The sequence below is a fragment of the Acipenser ruthenus genome, unplaced genomic scaffold, assembly GCF_902713425.1.
Source record: "Acipenser ruthenus unplaced genomic scaffold, fAciRut3.2 maternal haplotype, whole genome shotgun sequence".
Taxonomy (NCBI): Eukaryota; Metazoa; Chordata; class Actinopteri; order Acipenseriformes; family Acipenseridae; genus Acipenser; species Acipenser ruthenus.
The window spans coordinates 37,567-53,790 of NW_026708327.1; the positions used below are offsets into that span (position 1 = coordinate 37,567).

Sequence of the window (16,224 nt, forward strand, 5' to 3'; positions counted from 1 at the left end):
TCTCTGTGCTTTACAATGCTTCCCTATGCTTTACCAGACCTCTCTGTGCTTTACAATGCTTCCCTATGCTTTACCAGACCTCTCTGTGCTTTACAATGCTTCCCTATGCTTTACCAGACCTCTCTGTGCTTTACAATGCTTCCCTATGCTTTACCAGACCTCTTTGTGCTTTACAATGCTTCCCTATGCTTTACCAGACCTCTCTGTGCTTTACAATGCTTCCCTATGCTTTACCAGACCTCTCTGTGCTTTACAATGCTTCCCTATGCTTTACCAGACCTCTCTGTGCTTTACAATGCTTCCCTATGCTTTACCAGACCTCTCTGTGCTTTACAATGCTTCCCTATGCTTTACCAGACCTCTCTGTGCTTTACAATGCTTCCCTATGCTTTACCAGACCTCTCTGTGCTTTACGATGCTTCCCTATGCTTTACCAGACCTCTCTGTGCTTTACGATGCTTCCCTATGCTTTTCCAGACCTCTCTGTGCTTTACAATGCTTCCCTATGCTTTACCAGACCTCTCTGTGCTTTACAATGCTTCCCTATGCTTTACCAGACCTCTCTGTGCTTTACAATGCTTCCCTATGCTTTACCAGACCTCTCTGTGCTTTACAATGCTTCCCTATGCTTTACCAGACCTCTCTGTGCTTTACAATGCTTCCCTATGCTTTACCAGACCTCTCTGTGCTTTACAATGCTTCCCTATGCTTTACCAGACCTCTCTGTGCTTTACAATGCTTCCCTATACTTTACCAGACCTCTCTGTGCTTTACAATGCTTCCCTATGCTTTACCAGACCTCTCTGTGCTTTACGATGCTTCCCTATGCTTTTCCAGACCTCTCTGTGCTTTACAATGCTTCCCTATGCTTTACCAGACCTCTCTGTGCTTTACAATGCTTCCCTATGCTTTACCAGACCTCTCTGTGCTTTACAATGCTTCCCTATGCTTTACCAGACCTCTCTGTGCTTTACAATGCTTCCCTATGCTTTACCAGACCTCTCTGTGCTTTACAATGCTTCCCTATGCTTTACCAGACCTCTCTGTGCTTTACAATGCTTCCCTATGCTTTACCAGACCTCTCTGTGCTTTACAATGCTTCCCTATGCTTTACCAGACCTCTCTGTGCTTTACAATGCTTCCCTATGCTTTACCAGACCTCTCTGTGCTTTACAATGCTTCCCTATGCTTTACCAGACCTCTCTGTGCTTTACGATGCTTCCCTATGCTTTACCAGACCTCTCTGTGCTTTACGATGCTTCCCTATGCTTTTCCAGACCTCTCTGTGCTTTACGATGCTTCCCTATGCTTTACCAGACCTCTCTGTGCTTTACAATGCTTCCCTATGCTTTACCAGACCTCTCTGTGCTTTACAATGCTTCCCTATGCTTTACCAGACCTCTCTGTGCTTTACAATGCTTCCCTATGCTTTACCAGACCTCTCTGTGCTTTACAATGCTTCCCTATGCTTTACCAGACCTCTCTGTGCTTTACAATGCTTCCCTATGCTTTACCAGACCTCTCTGTGCTTTACAATGCTTCCCTATGCTTTACCAGACCTCTCTGTGCTTTACAATGCTTCCCTATGCTTTACCAGACCTCTCTGTGCTTTACAATGCTTCCCTATGCTTTACCAGACCTCTCTGTGCTTTACAATGCTTCCCTATGCTTTACCAGACCTCTCTGTGCTTTACAATGCTTCCCTATGCTTTACCATGCTGTATGATTTATTACACTGTGCTGTGCTTTCACTGTGGGACTCACACAGAGATCAGTGTGTATTAGATGAATGAACAGCTTTACCTTTTCCAGAGCTGAGCAATTTTCAAATTGAATTTGTTCCAATAATCCTGAAACCTTGGGTTTGAGCTCCTTCCCAGCCATGCTGTGGAGGTGAGTGAGGGAAGATTTGAGCATTGCAATATCAGAGAAATTCTGAAAGAAAAAATCAAATCGCTTCAATTAATATTCAATACATTGTAAGAATGACCCTTTTAAAAAGGCACTGAGAGAGACTTCTAGTCGTTAGTCATTGAATTCACACTGAAGACCCTGAGAAAGACTTCTAGTCGTTAGTCATTGAATTCACACTTAAGACACTGAGAAAGACTTCTAGTCGTGAGTCATTGAATTCACACTGAAGACACAGAGAAAGACTTCTAGTCGTTAGTCATTGAATTCACACTTAAGACACTGAGAAAGACTTCTAGTCGTTAGTCATTGAATTCACACTGAAGACACTGAGAAAGACTTCTAGTCGTTAGTCATTGAATTCACACTGAAGACACAGAGAAAGACTTCTAGTCGTTAGTCATTGAATTCACACTGAAGACACTGAGAAAGACTTCTAGTCGTTAGTCATTGAATTCACACTGAAGACACTGAGAAAGACTTCTAGTCGTTAGTCATTGAATTTATTAAGTTTCTTTTGCAGATGTTACAGTTATGGAAGATAATTTAAATACTCACCTGACACCTGACAGGTAGGACTGTGACGGGGAAATTATAATCTTGAGGGAGAGAATCATTCTAAAAACGAACGAAAGAAAATATTTGAAAATTCAGAAACCTACAAAGAGATCCTAATATAGGCTAGAGCCTGCTGTTACTTAAAGAACTACAGCTCCCATCATCCCTCACTGCTGATACTAGTGCAGAGGCATGCTGGGAGCTGTAGTTTTTATTCTGGTCTGTTAGCTTAGATTTCCTTTACCAGACCTCTCTGTGCTTTACAATGCTTCCCTATGCTTTCCCAGACCTCTCTGTGCTTTACAATGCTTCCCTATGCTTTCCCAGACCTCTCTGTGCTTTACAATGCTTCCCTGTGCTTTACCAGACCTCTCTGTGCTTTACAATGCTTCCCTATGCTTTCCCAGACCTCTCTGTGCTTTACAATGCTTCCCTATGCTTTCCCAGACCTCTCTGTGCTTTACAATGCTTCCATATGCTTTACCAGACCTCTCTGTGCTTTACAATGCCTCCCTATGCTTTACCAGACCTCTCTGTGCTTTACAATGCTTCCCTATGCTTTACCAGACCTCTCTGTGCTTTACAATGCTTCCCTATGCTTTACCAGACCTCTCTGTGCTTTACAATGCTTCCCTATGCTTTACCACACCTCTCTGTGCTTTACAATGTTTCCCTATGCTTTACCAGACCTCTCTGTGCTTTACAATGCTTCCCTATGCTTTACCAGACCTCTGTGCGTTACAATGCTTCCCTATGCTTTACCAGACCTCTCTGTGCTTTACAATGCTTCCCTATGCTTTCCCAGACCTCTCTGTGCTTTACAATGCTTCCCTATGCTTTCCCAGACCTCTCTGTGCTTTAAAATGCTTCCCTATGCTTTCCCAGACCTCTCTGTGCTTTACAATGCTTCCCTATGCTTTCCCAGACCTCTCTGTGCTTTACAATGCTTCCCTATGCTTTCCCAGACCTCTCTGTGCTTTACAATGCTTCCCTATGCTTTACCAGACCTCTCTGTGCTTTACAATGCTTCCCTATGCTTTACCAGACCTCTCTGTGCTTCACAATGCTTCCCTATGCTTTACCAGACCTCTCTGTGCTTTACAATGCTTCCCTGTGCTTTCCCAGACCTCTCTGTGCTTTACAATGCTTCCCTGTGCTTTCCCAGACCTCTCTGTGCTTTACAATGCTTCCCTGTGCTTTCCCAGACCTCTCTGTGCTTTACAATGCTTCCCTATGCTTTCCCAGACCTCTCTGTGCTTTACAATGCTTCCCTATGCTTTCCCAGACCTCTCTGTGCTTTACAATGCTTCCCTATGCTTTCCCAGACCTCTCTGTGCTTTACAATGCTTCCCTATGCTTTCCCACACCTCTCTGTGCTTTACAATGCTTCCCTATGCTTTACCAGACCTCTCTGTGCTTTACAATGCTTCCCTATGCTTTACCAGACCTCTCTGTGCTTCACAATGCTTCCCTATGCTTTACCAGACCTCTCTGTGCTTCACAATGCTTCCCTATGCTTTACCAGACCTCTCTGTGCTTTACAATGCTTCCCTGTGCTTTACCAGACCTCTCTGTGCTCTACAATGCTTCCCTGTGCTTTACCAGACCTCTCTGTGCTTTACAATGCTTCCCTATGCTTTACCAGACCTCTCTGTGCTTTACAATGCTTCCCTATGCTTTACCACACCTCTCTGTGCTTTACAATGCTGTTGTAGTCTTTGCTATTATTTTTGATATGGGACAGACAGACAGACTTACTAGGCTCTGGATCAGGAGTCCGTATGTCGTTACATGGCGTAACGAACAAGCTGAAGTGAATCCGGCAAAGACGCCAGCCAGCAGGATCGCTAGTTTCTGGAAGAGGAAACATTCAGAGGTCGCGTTAAACGGGATTGCTTGTCCGATCCTTGTTTAAATAGTCCTCGGCTCCACCCTACACCTTAGTCCCTCGCTCACCCAAGCGCACTCTGTGACGTCAGTAAAACGTCAGGCGCAAGGTGCAAGGGAATGGTTCGGGACATTTTTTTTTTAAAATGTACTGCTGGGTATTTTAAGTACTGCGAGACTTTATTCTCCCGTCCGTGATTGTCGGCCGCTGTCTTATTACACAGTACGTTTACATGACAAAGCGTTTATCTGTGTTTACGTGATTAACGACAGAGAATCTAATTAGAATTCATGGATTGACGTTTTCTGAAAACGCAGGAGATTTTCGCATGCAAAGTGCTGTTGTATAACCGAAGTACGATTTGAACAGACCGGACATTTCTGCAACAGAACGGAGACCAATCTAATATAACGCTTTATCAAAGTCTTAAATTCAAAGACTACTAACCTATACCTCTATTCAGATTCCCCCACAATGCGCAGTCAGCCTTTTCACCCTCTTCTTTTAACAAATACATACGGACTTTAACAAATGTAATATTTTACAATGAACTAGACACGTGGGTGCATGCAGACCCACTACAGATTCAGTAGTTCGGGACAAACACCAATCACAAAATGTTTTAGTACAAATATTTATTGTAGAGAATGCGGAGTATGCGATTTAACAGAAAAGTATGCTGTATATACACATTCATTTGGCATCAAACCTAATCTAACCTTATAGGGCAGCAGTGTGTAGTAGTGGTCAGGGCTCTGGACTCTTGACCGGAGGGTTGTGGGTTCAATCCCCAGTGGGGGACGCTGCTGCTGTACCCTTGAGCAAGGTACTTTACCTAGATTGCTCCAGTAAAAACCCAACTGTATAAATGGGTAATTGTATGTAAAATAATGTGATATCTGTATAATGTGAAATAATGTATAATGTGAAATAATGTAAAATGTGATATCTTGTAACAATTGTAAGTCGCCCTGGATAAGGGCGTCTGCTAAGAAATAAATAATAATAATAATAATAATAATAACTTGGTTTGAGGGTTCGCTGTCTGGCCAACTGGACGAGGCTGAGACCCCCCATTTGATAAAACAAAAACTGTTATTAAGAAAGGTGGAGATGGGGAGGTGGTGGGTTACGATGAAATCAAAACGCAACTGAGAGATAAGTGAAGAGGGTATTTATAGAAAACCGACTTTCGGAATATGCTGCTACATTTTCCCGAAAACTGTGTTTACGTGGCTTTTGAGATCGGAATTAGTTTTCGGAAAACTTCGGATTCCGAAAAAACATCGGAATTCTCCTGCTCATTGTAAACGCACTAATAGAAACAGCTACACTGAAAGCGGGGGTATCGTTGGAAAGCTTAGAAGATCAGATATATTCTTCTCTCTACCTCGTATGGAGCGCTGACCATCTTTAAAATCCATTCTCTCACCTCTTATTAGCTTTATTAACAGGATCACTGGCCCCTCCCTTTAAAGGAGCGCTGACCATCTTTAAAATCCATTCTCTCACCTCTTATTAGCTTTATTAACAGGATCGCTGACCCCTCCCTTTAAAGGAGCGCTGACCATCTTTAAAATCCATTCTCTCACCTCTTATTAGCTTTATTAACAGGATCACTGGCCCCTCCCTTTAAAGGAGCGCTGACCATCTTTAAAATCCATTCTCTCACCTCTTATTAGCTTTATTAACAGAATCGCTGGCCCCTCCCTTTAAAGGAGCGCTGACCGTCTTTAAAATCCATTCTCTCACCTCTTATTAGCTTTATTAACAGGATCGCTGGCCCCTCCCTTTAAAGGAGCGCTGACCATCTTTAAAATCCATTCTCTCACCTCTTATTAGCTTTATTTACAGGATCGCTGGCCCCTCCCTTTAAAGGAGCGCTGACCATCTTTAAAATCCATTCTCTCACCTCTTATTAGCTTGATTTAGTTTCATTAAAGCTGCAGACGGACATGCACACTCACACACACAGACACACACACTCTCTCATGCAATGTCATGTTAATGAATTAATCAGAACTCACCAGACTCATGGCAGGTTCAGATCAGACAGCTGTGAGCAAGTGAATGTGAGAGAGGAGAAAGGGCTCTCACTCTTGTAGTCTGCTTTTGGGTTTTCAAAACTAGCGGATCAGGGAGGAGTTTTCAAAGGGGGAAACCCTGAGAGAGAAATGAAAAGTACCCTTCATTCCAACTTCATTACAAGCTAAACTGCCAGCCTGCCTTTTTACTTTCTCTTTCTTTCTTTAATTCCCTCTCTCACTTGGTACTTTCCCAGCTCTGTAGATGACAGAGTGATAAACACATGCAGCTGTCAGAGCTTCACTCAGCCAAAAAACTATACACAGAACACAGTAAACAGACTTGCAATGCCTTCGTCATCCAGAACTTCACTGGATCAGAAACTCCAAACCAGAAGAGACTGAGAGAGAAAGTCAAGTTAGCAGAGAAACGTTTTAATGCCTTCGTCATCCAGAACTTCACTGGATCAGAAACTCCAAACCAGAAGAGACTGAGAGAGAAAGTCAAGTTAGCAGAGAAACGTTTTAATGCCTTCGTCATCCAGAACTTCACTGGATCAGAAACTCAAAAGTAAAGAAACAGCACATTTGAGATGCAAAAGTCTCAGTGACAGACAGACGGACGGGTGTACGGACAGACAGACACCCCCCCCCCCCCGGTACCCCCAGAATCCGATCTTCTCAACAGCTGGGGCTAAATAATGTGAATAACAAGATTCATGCCAGCGAGTAAAGATCTTCCGCAGACAGATTTAGGGCTGTGATTTCATAAGGGAAATCCATGAGAGAAATCAAAAGTAGAATCCAGTCTAACTTTTATTAATGCTACAGATACACACGCACAGACACACACTCACACACACACGCACAGACACACACACGCACGTGAAACACACAGACACACACACACACACGTGAAACACACAGACACACACACACACACACAGACACACACTCACAGACACGCACAAGTGACACACACTCACACACATACACAGAGACACACACACACACACACCGTCACACTGCCTCGTGTCTTTCTTTCTCTCTTTTTTAGTTCTTTCTTTCTCTCTTTCTTTTCGTGTTTCCTTTCTTTTTGACTTTCTTCCTGCAGTGTATACTTTTGTGTCCTGTCCTGATTGGCTAGTGAAACAGAAAAAAAAATATAAAAACTCTAAACGTGTAAGCAAGGCTTATAAAACTCCGTCGAACTAATGGCTTTGGTTTAAAATAAAATAAAGATCATTGTTTGGTTTTTTTTGGGCGAGGGTGGCTGTTGTCCTCTACGAAATATTCCAGAATAATCTCTCCCTCTCCCCTCTCCCCTCTCCCCTCTCCCCTCTCCCCTCTCCTCTCCCCTCTCCTCTCTCTCTCTCTCCCCTCTCCCCTCTCCTCTCCCCTCTCCTCTCTCCTCTCTCCTCTCTCCTCTCCCCTCTCTCCTCCCCCCCTCTCCCCCCTCCTCTCCCCCCTCCTCTCCTCCTCCTCTCCCCTCTCCCCTCTCCCCTCTCCCCTCTCTCTCCCCTCTCCCCTCTCCCCTCTCTCTCCTCTCTCCCCTCTCTCCTCTCCCCTCTCCCCTCTCCCCTCTCCCCTCTCCCCTCTCTCTCCCCTCTCCCCTCTCCCCTCTCTCTCCTCTCTCCCCTCTCCCCTCTCTCCTCTCCCCTCTCCCCTCTCCCCTCTCCCCTCTCCCCTCTCCCCTCTCTCTCCTCTCTCCCCTCTCCCCTCTCTCTCCTCTCTCCTCTCTCCCCTCTCCCCTCTCTCCTCTCCCCTCTCCCCTCTCCCCTCTCCCCTCTCCCCTCTCTCTCCCCTCTCTCCTCTCTCCTCTCCCCTCTCTCTCCTCTCTCCCCTCTCCCCTCTCCCCCCTCTCTCCTCTCCCCCCTCTCTCCCCTCTCTCCCCTCTCCCCTCTCCCCTCTCCCCCCTCTCTCCTCTCCCCCCTCTCTCCCCTCTCTCCCCTCCCCCCTCTCCCCCCCCTCTCCCCCCTCCCCCCTCTCTCCTCTCCCCCCTCTCTCCCCTCTCTCCCCTCTCTCCCCTCTCTCCCCTCTCCCCTCTCCCCCCTCTCCCCCCTCTCCCCCCTCTCCCCTCTCCCCTCTCCCCTCTCTCCTCTCTCCCCTCTCCCCTCTCCCCTCTCCCCTCTCCCCTCTCTCCCCTCTCCCCTCTCTCTCCTCTCTCCTCTCTCCCCTCTCCCCTCTCTCCTCTCCCCTCTCCCCTCTCCCCTCTCCCCTCTCCCCTCTCCCCTCTCTCTCCCCTCTCTCCTCTCTCCTCTCCCCTCTCTCTCCTCTCTCCCCTCTCCCCTCTCCCCCCTCTCTCCTCTCCCCCCTCTCTCCCCTCTCTCCCCTCTCCCCTCTCCTCTCTCCCCTCTCCCCTCTCCCCCCTCTCTCCTCTCCCCCCTCTCTCCCCTCTCTCCCCTCTCCCCTCTCCCCCCTCTCTCCTCTCCCCCCTCTCTCCCCTCTCTCCCCTCTCTCCCCTCTCCCCTCTCCCCCCTCTCTCCCCTCTCCCCTCTCCCCTCTCCCCTCTCTCCTCTCTCCCCTCTCCCCTCTCCCCTCTCCCCTCTCCCCTCTCTCCCCTCTCCCCTCTCCCCTCTCCCCTCTCTCCCCTCTCCCCTCTCCCCTCTCCCCTCTCCCCTCTCTCCTCTCTCTTCTCTCCTCTCCCCTCTCCTCCCCTCTCCTCTCCCTCTCCCTCTCTCTGTATGCATTCACTGATCTCATGATTCTCTCTCTCTCTCTCTCTCTCTGCACACACTGTGATGTTGTGAAGCTCAAAGGGCTGGTCCTGTCTTGCCCAATAAAAACAAACTCACAGTCCAGGTCCTGAACAAAACAAGAGTCTGGATCCATTCCAAATCCACACAGGTCTGGCTCCAGGTCCAGGAGGTACAAACAACGTTATCAGAAAGTCTGCACTCCACAAACAATGGAAACAAAGAGTCTGTCAGCCACAGCCTGGCGCAGAACCAAACTCAGCGGCTGCTTTGACGCTGTGGGAGCTATGCTGTGGGAGCCACGCTGTGGGAGTCACGCTGTGGGAGCTATGCTGTGGGAGCTATGCTGTGGGAGCTATGCTGTGGGAGCTATGCTGTGGGAGTCACGCTGTGGGAGCTATGCTGTGGGAGCTATGCTGTGGGAGTCATGCTGTGGGAGTCATGCTGTGGGAGTCACGCTGTGGGAGTCACGCTGTGGGAGTCACGCTGTGGGAGTCACGCTGTGGGAGCTATGCTGTGGGAGCTATGCTGTGGGAGCTATGCTGTGGGAGTCATGCTGTGGGAGCTATGCTGTGGGAGTCATGCTGTGGGAGTCATGCTGTGGGAGTCACGCTGTGGGAGCTATGCTGTGGGAGTCATGCTGTGGGAGCTATGCTGTGGGAGTCATGCTGTGGGAGTCACGCTGTGGGAGCTATGCTGTGGGAGCTATGCTGTGGGAGCTATGCTGTGGGAGTCACGCTGTGGGAGTCACGCTGTGGGAGCTATGCTGTGGGAGTCACGCTGTGGGAGCTATGCTGTGGGAGTCACGCTGTGGGAGTCACGCTGTGGGAGTCACGCTGTGGGAGCTATGCTGTGGGAGCTATGCTGTGGGAGCTATGCTGTGGGAGCTATGCTGTGGGAGTCACGCTGTGGGAGTCACGCTGTGGGAGTTATGCTGTGGGAGCTATGCTGTGGGAGCTATGCTGTGGGAGCTATGCTGTGGGAGCTATGCTGTGGGAGCTATGCTGTGGGAGTCACGCTGTGGGAGCTATGCTGTGGGAGTCATGCTGTGGGAGTCATGCTGTGGGAGTCACGCTGTGGGAGCTATGCTGTGGGAGTCATGCTGTGGGAGCTATGCTGTGGGAGTCATGCTGTGGGAGTCACGCTGTGGGAGCTATGCTGTGGGAGTCACGCTGTGGGAGCTATGCTGTGGGAGCTATGCTGTGGGAGTCATGCTGTGGGAGCTATGCTGTGGGAGTCACGCTGTGGGAGTCACGCTGTGGGAGTCACGCTGTGGGAGTCACGCTGTGGGAGCTATGCTGTGGGAGCTATGCTGTGGGAGCTATGCTGTGGGAGTCATGCTGTGGGAGCTATGCTGTGGGAGTCATGCTGTGGGAGTCATGCTGTGGGAGTCACGCTGTGGGAGCTATGCTGTGGGAGTCATGCTGTGGGAGCTATGCTGTGGGAGTCATGCTGTGGGAGTCACGCTGTGGGAGCTATGCTGTGGGAGCTATGCTGTGGGAGCTATGCTGTGGGAGTCACGCTGTGGGAGTCACGCTGTGGGAGCTATGCTGTGGGAGTCACGCTGTGGGAGCTATGCTGTGGGAGTCACGCTGTGGGAGTCACGCTGTGGGAGTCACGCTGTGGGAGCTATGCTGTGGGAGCTATGCTGTGGGAGCTATGCTGTGGGAGCTATGCTGTGGGAGTCACGCTGTGGGAGCTACGCTGTGGGAGTCACGCTGTGGGAGCTATGCTGTGGGAGTCATGCTGTGGGAGTCACGCTGTGGGAGTCACGCTGTGGGAGCTATGCTGTGGGAGCTATGCTGTGGGAGCTATGCTGTGGGAGTCACGCTGTGGGAGCTATGCTGTGGGAGCTATGCTGTGGGAGCTATGCTGTGGGAGTCACGCTGTGGGAGTCACGCTGTGGGAGTCACGCTGTGGGAGTCACGCTGTGGGAGCTATGCTGTGGGAGCTATGCTGTGGGAGCTATGCTGTGGGAGTCACGCTGTGGGAGTCACGCTGTGGGAGTCACGCTGTGGGAGTCACGCTGTGGGAGCTATGCTGTGGGAGCTATGCTGTGGGAGTCACGCTGTGGGAGCTATGCTGTGGGAGCTATGCTGTGGGAGCTATGCTGTGGGAGTCATGCTGTGGGAGTCACGCTGTGGGAGTCACGCTGTGGGAGCTATGCTGTGGGAGCTATGCTGTGGGAGCTATGCTGTGGGAGTCACGCTGTGGGAGCTATGCTGTGGGAGCTATGCTGTGGGAGCTATGCTGTGGGAGTCACGCTGTGGGAGTCACGCTGTGGGAGCTATGCTGTGGGAGTCACGCTGTGGGAGCTATGCTGTGGGAGTCACGCTGTGGGAGCTATGCTGTGGGAGTCACGCTGTGGGAGCTATGCTGTGGGAGTCACGCTGTGGGAGTCACGCTGTGGGAGCTATGCTGTGGGAGCTATGCTGTGGGAGCTATGCTGTGGGAGTCACGCTGTGGGAGCTATGCTGTGGGAGCTATGCTGTGGGAGCTATGCTGTGGGAGTCACGCTGTGGGAGCTACGCTGTGGGAGCTATGCTGTGGGAGCTATGCTGTGGGAGCTATGCTGTGGGAGCTACGCTGTGGGAGCTATGCTGTGGGAGCTATGCTGTCGGAGCTACGCTGTGGGAGTCACGCTGTGGGAGCTATGCTGTGGGAGTCACGCTGTGGGAGCTATGCTGTGGGAGTCACGCTGTGGGAGCTACGCTGTGGGAGCTATGCTGTGGGAGCTATGCTGTGGGAGCTACGCTGTGGGAGTCACGCTGTGGGAGCTACGCTGTGGGAGCTATGCTGTGGGAGTCACGCTGTGGGAGCTATGCTGTGGGAGTCACGCTGTGGGAGTCACGCTGTGGGAGTCATGCTGTGGGAGCTATGCTGTGGGAGTCACGCTGTGGGAGCTATGCTGTGGGAGTCACGCTGTGGGAGCTATGCTGTGGGAGTCACGCTGTGGGAGCTATGCTGTGGGAGTCACGCTGTGGGAGCTACGCTGTGGGAGTCACGCTGTGGGAGCTACGCTGTGGGAGTCACGCTGTGGGAGCTATGCTGTGGGAGCTATGCTGTGGGAGCTATGCTGTGGGAGTCACGCTGTGGGAGCTACGCTGTGGGAGCTACGCTGTGGGAGTCACGCTGTGGGAGTCACGCTGTGGGAGCTATGCTGTGGGAGTCACGCTGTGGGAGCTACGCTGTGGGAGTCACGCTGTGGGAGCTACGCTGTGGGAGTCACGCTGTGGGAGTCACGCTGTGGGAGCTATGCTGTGGGAGTCACGCTGTGGGAGCTACGCTGTGGGAGTCACGCTGTGGGAGCTATGCTGTGGGAGTCACGCTGTGGGAGTCACGCTGTGGGAGCTATGCTGTGGGAGTCACGCTGTGGGAGCTATGCTGTGGGAGTCACGCTGTGGGAGCTATGCTGTGGGAGCTATGCTGTGGGAGTCACGCTGTGGGAGCTATGCTGTGGGAGCTATGCTGTGGGAGTCACGCTGTGGGAGCTATGCTGTGGGAGCTATGCTGTGGGAGTCACGCTGTGGGAGCTATGCTGTGGGAGCTATGCTGTGGGAGTCATGCTGTGGGAGCTATGCTGTGGGAGCTATGCTGTGGGAGTCACGCTGTGGGAGTCACGCTGTGGGAGCTATGCTGTGGGAGCTATGCTGTGGGAGTCACGCTGTGGGAGCTATGCTGTGGGAGCTATGCTGTGGGAGTCACGCTGTGGGAGTCACGCTGTGGGAGCTATGCTGTGGGAGTCACGCTGTGGGAGCTACGCTGTGGGAGCTACGCTGTGGGAGTCACGCTGTGGGAGTCACGCTGTGGGAGCTACGCTGTGGGAGTCACGCTGTGGGAGCTACGCTGTGGGAGTCACGCTGTGGGAGCTACGCTGTGGGAGTCACGCTGTGGGAGTTACGCTGTGGGAGCTATGCTGTGGGAGTCACGCTGTGGGAGCTATGCTGTGGGAGCTATGCTGTGGGAGTCACGCTGTGGGAGCTATGCTGTGGGAGCTATGCTGTGGGAGTCACGCTGTGGGAGCTATGCTGTGGGAGCTATGCTGTGGGAGTCACGCTGTGGGAGCTATGCTGTGGGAGTCACGCTGTGGGAGTCTTTGTTCTGCAGCGATACTCCTCTCATGAGGTTTGAAGTTGCATCTGTGTGGCAGCGTGGCAGGATGAACTGAAAGAAAGAAAGAAAGAGAGAAAGAGAGAAAGGAAGGAAGGAAGGGTTTTCTTTCGGTTTGTAGGTTTGTATCTGTGTCTGTTTGTGTGTTTTTTGTTATTTTAACTCAAGGTGTCTGATAAGAAAACCGCCCGGACAGACACAGTGACAATGCTGAGCTGCGTGCCTTTCATCCTAGCAGGGGTGAGAAAAATGCAAGATTATCCGTGGAGCGCAGGGGGGGTCACACAGTCAGGGGAGCGCAGGGGTCCCCGAGGGTCTCCCCTGGTAAAGGCACGGCCGCGTGAGGCGCAGGGGGGAGTCACACAGTCAGGGGAGCGCAGGGGTCCCCGAGGGTCTCCCCTGGTAAAGGCACGGCCGCGTGGTGTGCAGGGGGGAGTCACACAGTCAGGGGAGCGCAGGGGTCCCCGAGGGTCTCCCCTGGTAAAGGCACGGCCGCGTGGTGCGCAGGGGGGAGTCACACAGTCAGGGGAGCGCAGGGGTCCCCGAGGGTCTCCCCTGGTAAAGGCACGGCCGCGTGGTGTGCAGGGGGGAGTCACACAGTCAGGGGAGCGCAGGGGTCCCCGAGGGTCTCCCCTGGTAAAGGCACGGCCGCGTGGTGCGCAGGGGGGAGTCACACAGTCAGGGGAGCGCAGGGGTCCCCGAGGGTCTCCCCTGGTAAAGGCACGGCCACGTGGGGTGCAGGGGGGAGTCACACAGTCAGGGGAGCGCAGGGGTCCCCGAGGGTCTCCCCTGGTAAAGGCACGGCCGCGTGGTGTGCAGGGGGGAGTCACACAGTCATTAACATGCTGGAATGCAAAAGCAATCTGATCATGGAGATTCAGAGACAGGGCTGGGAGTAGTCCTGGGAAAGACTATCAGCAGGAAATCATGTGAAATGTTTCCACAAATAGATGCGACACGAACCGGCAGTGCATCCTGTTACATTACAGCTTCTCCTCAAGTTAAACGAAAGCAAATTCCCTTCCAAGAGAAATAACTGGGCTTGCCCTCATAACAGTGTCTCTCAGTAAAAGCACAGCACAGAGTAATAAATCATAAAGCATTGCAAAGCACAGAGAGGTCTGGTAAAGCATAGGGAAGCATTGTAAAGCACAGAGAGGTGTGGTAAAGCATAGGGAAGCATTGTAAAGCACAGAGAGGTGTGGTAAAGCATATGGAAGCATTGTAAAGCACAGAGAGGTCTGGTAAAGCATAGGGAAGCATTGTAAAGCACAGAGAGGTCTGGTAAAGCATAGGGAAGCATTGTAAAGCACAGAGAGGTCTGGTAAAGCATAGGGAAGCATTGTAAAGCACAGAGAGGTCTGGTAAAGCATAGGGAAGCATTGTAAAGCACAGAGAGGTCTGGTAAAGATAAACTGCGAAATACGCACTCAATTGAATGTGTAAAAATACGCATAGCAATTTTACAGCTTCTCTGCCCCCCCTAAAACTTCCACAAACAACTACATCTCCCAGAATGCAATGTTTTCAGTTACCAGGAAACGGCACACAAGAAGAACCCGCCCAACAAACACCATCCAATCTCTGGCTGGCTCCGTCGTCTTGGGAGCCAATCACAGTCAGGAGAAGGACAATTCAAAGCTGCACAGGCTACAAACCCAACTGGAACCATCGCCAGAGGCAACCGCTAAGAAAATAAAGGTGCCTGTCATTTTAAACAAACTGTTTTATAACTTATTAACACTCTGCCTTCTTTTATTCATCTGGAATGGCTTTGTATTGAAGTTTGAACGCGTTTCACCGAGTTTAAGATTGTAATGTCAAAACAGAAGTTCCTGTGCTTATCTTCATATATATATATATATCTGTGCAAAGTCGTGCTGGCTGTGATTCGATTTCAAAGGTTTTTTTGTACAGTAGTTCAGAGTAACGTTGCAGTTAAAACTCAAGGCTCCCTTTCAATACTTTCCCCGTTACCATTCAAGCAGTATTTATCGAAATAACTCAGGACTTCAAGGTGAGGTTCAAGGTGAGTTACTCCCAGACCCTTATCTGGGGCGCTGACAGCAAAACCGCAGTCACTTCCTGCATATAGACACGAATTCCTGGACGGTGTCAGTCTGTGTGTGTGGGTGGAGGATAGCATTGCCAACTTACAATTCATAATCTCATTAGAGCCTGGCACACAGCCTTACTATGAAAGCTCATAACAACTTTACCAGACCTCTCTGTGCTTTACAATGCTTCCCTATGCTTTACCAGACCTTTCTGTGCTTTACAATGCTTCCCTATGCTTTACCAGACCTCTCTGTGCTTTACAATGCTTCCCTGTGCTTTACCACACCTCTCTGTGCTTTACAATGCTTCCCTATGCTTTACCAGACCTCTCTGTGCTTTACAATGCTTCCCTGTGCTTTACCATACCTCTCTGTGCTTTACAATGCTTCCCTATGCTTTACCAGACCTCTCTGTGCTTTACAATGCTTCCCTATGCTTTACCAGACCTCTCTGTGCTTTACAATGCTTCCCTGTGCTTTACCACACCTCTCTGTGCTTTACAATGCTTCCCTATGCTTTACCAGACCTCTCTGTGCTTTACAATGCTTCCCTGTGCTTTACCATACCTCTCTGTGCTTTACAATGCTTCCCTATGCTTTACCAGACCTCTCTGTGCTTTACAATGCTTCCCTATGCTTTACCAGACCTCTCTGTGCTTTACAATGCTTCCCTATGCTTTACCAGACCTCTCTGTGCTTTACAATGCTTCCCTATGCTTTACCAGACCTCTCTGTGCTTTACAATGCTTCCCTATGCTTTACCACACCTCTCTGTGCTTTACAATGCTTCCCTATGCTTTACCAGACCTCTCTGTGCTTCACAATGCTTCCTTATGCTTTACCAGACCTCTCTGTGCTTTACAATGCTTCCCTATGCTTTACCAGACCTCTCTGTGCTTTACAATGCTTCCCTATGCTTTACCACACCTCTCTGTGCTTTACAATGCTTCCCTATGCTTTACCAGACCTCTTTGTGCTTT

At 50.4% G+C, this 16,224-nt stretch overlaps 1 protein-coding gene across 6 annotated transcripts in view; it reads right to left on the reverse strand.

The window, feature by feature from the left end:
- LOC117407576 (PIH1 domain-containing protein 1) overlaps nt 1-16,224 on the reverse strand; it is a 56,861-nt gene that overhangs the window by 28,562 nt on the left and 12,075 nt on the right. For 2 of the 6 annotated variants that reach the window (XM_059020840.1, XM_059020841.1), the window contains exons 3-5: nt 4,228-4,323; nt 2,470-2,529; nt 1,804-1,935 (exon numbers count right to left, since the gene is read on the reverse strand). In XM_059020840.1, coding sequence (XP_058876823.1) covers nt 1,804-1,935; nt 2,470-2,529; nt 4,228-4,323 — 288 coding nt within the window. Of the gene's footprint in view, nt 1-1,803; nt 1,936-2,469; nt 2,530-4,227; nt 4,698-6,384; nt 7,236-9,176; nt 9,408-16,224 lie in introns of those variants that run through there. The other 4 variants (XM_059020844.1, XM_059020842.1, XM_059020843.1 and 1 more) reach the window with 4 other exon arrangements.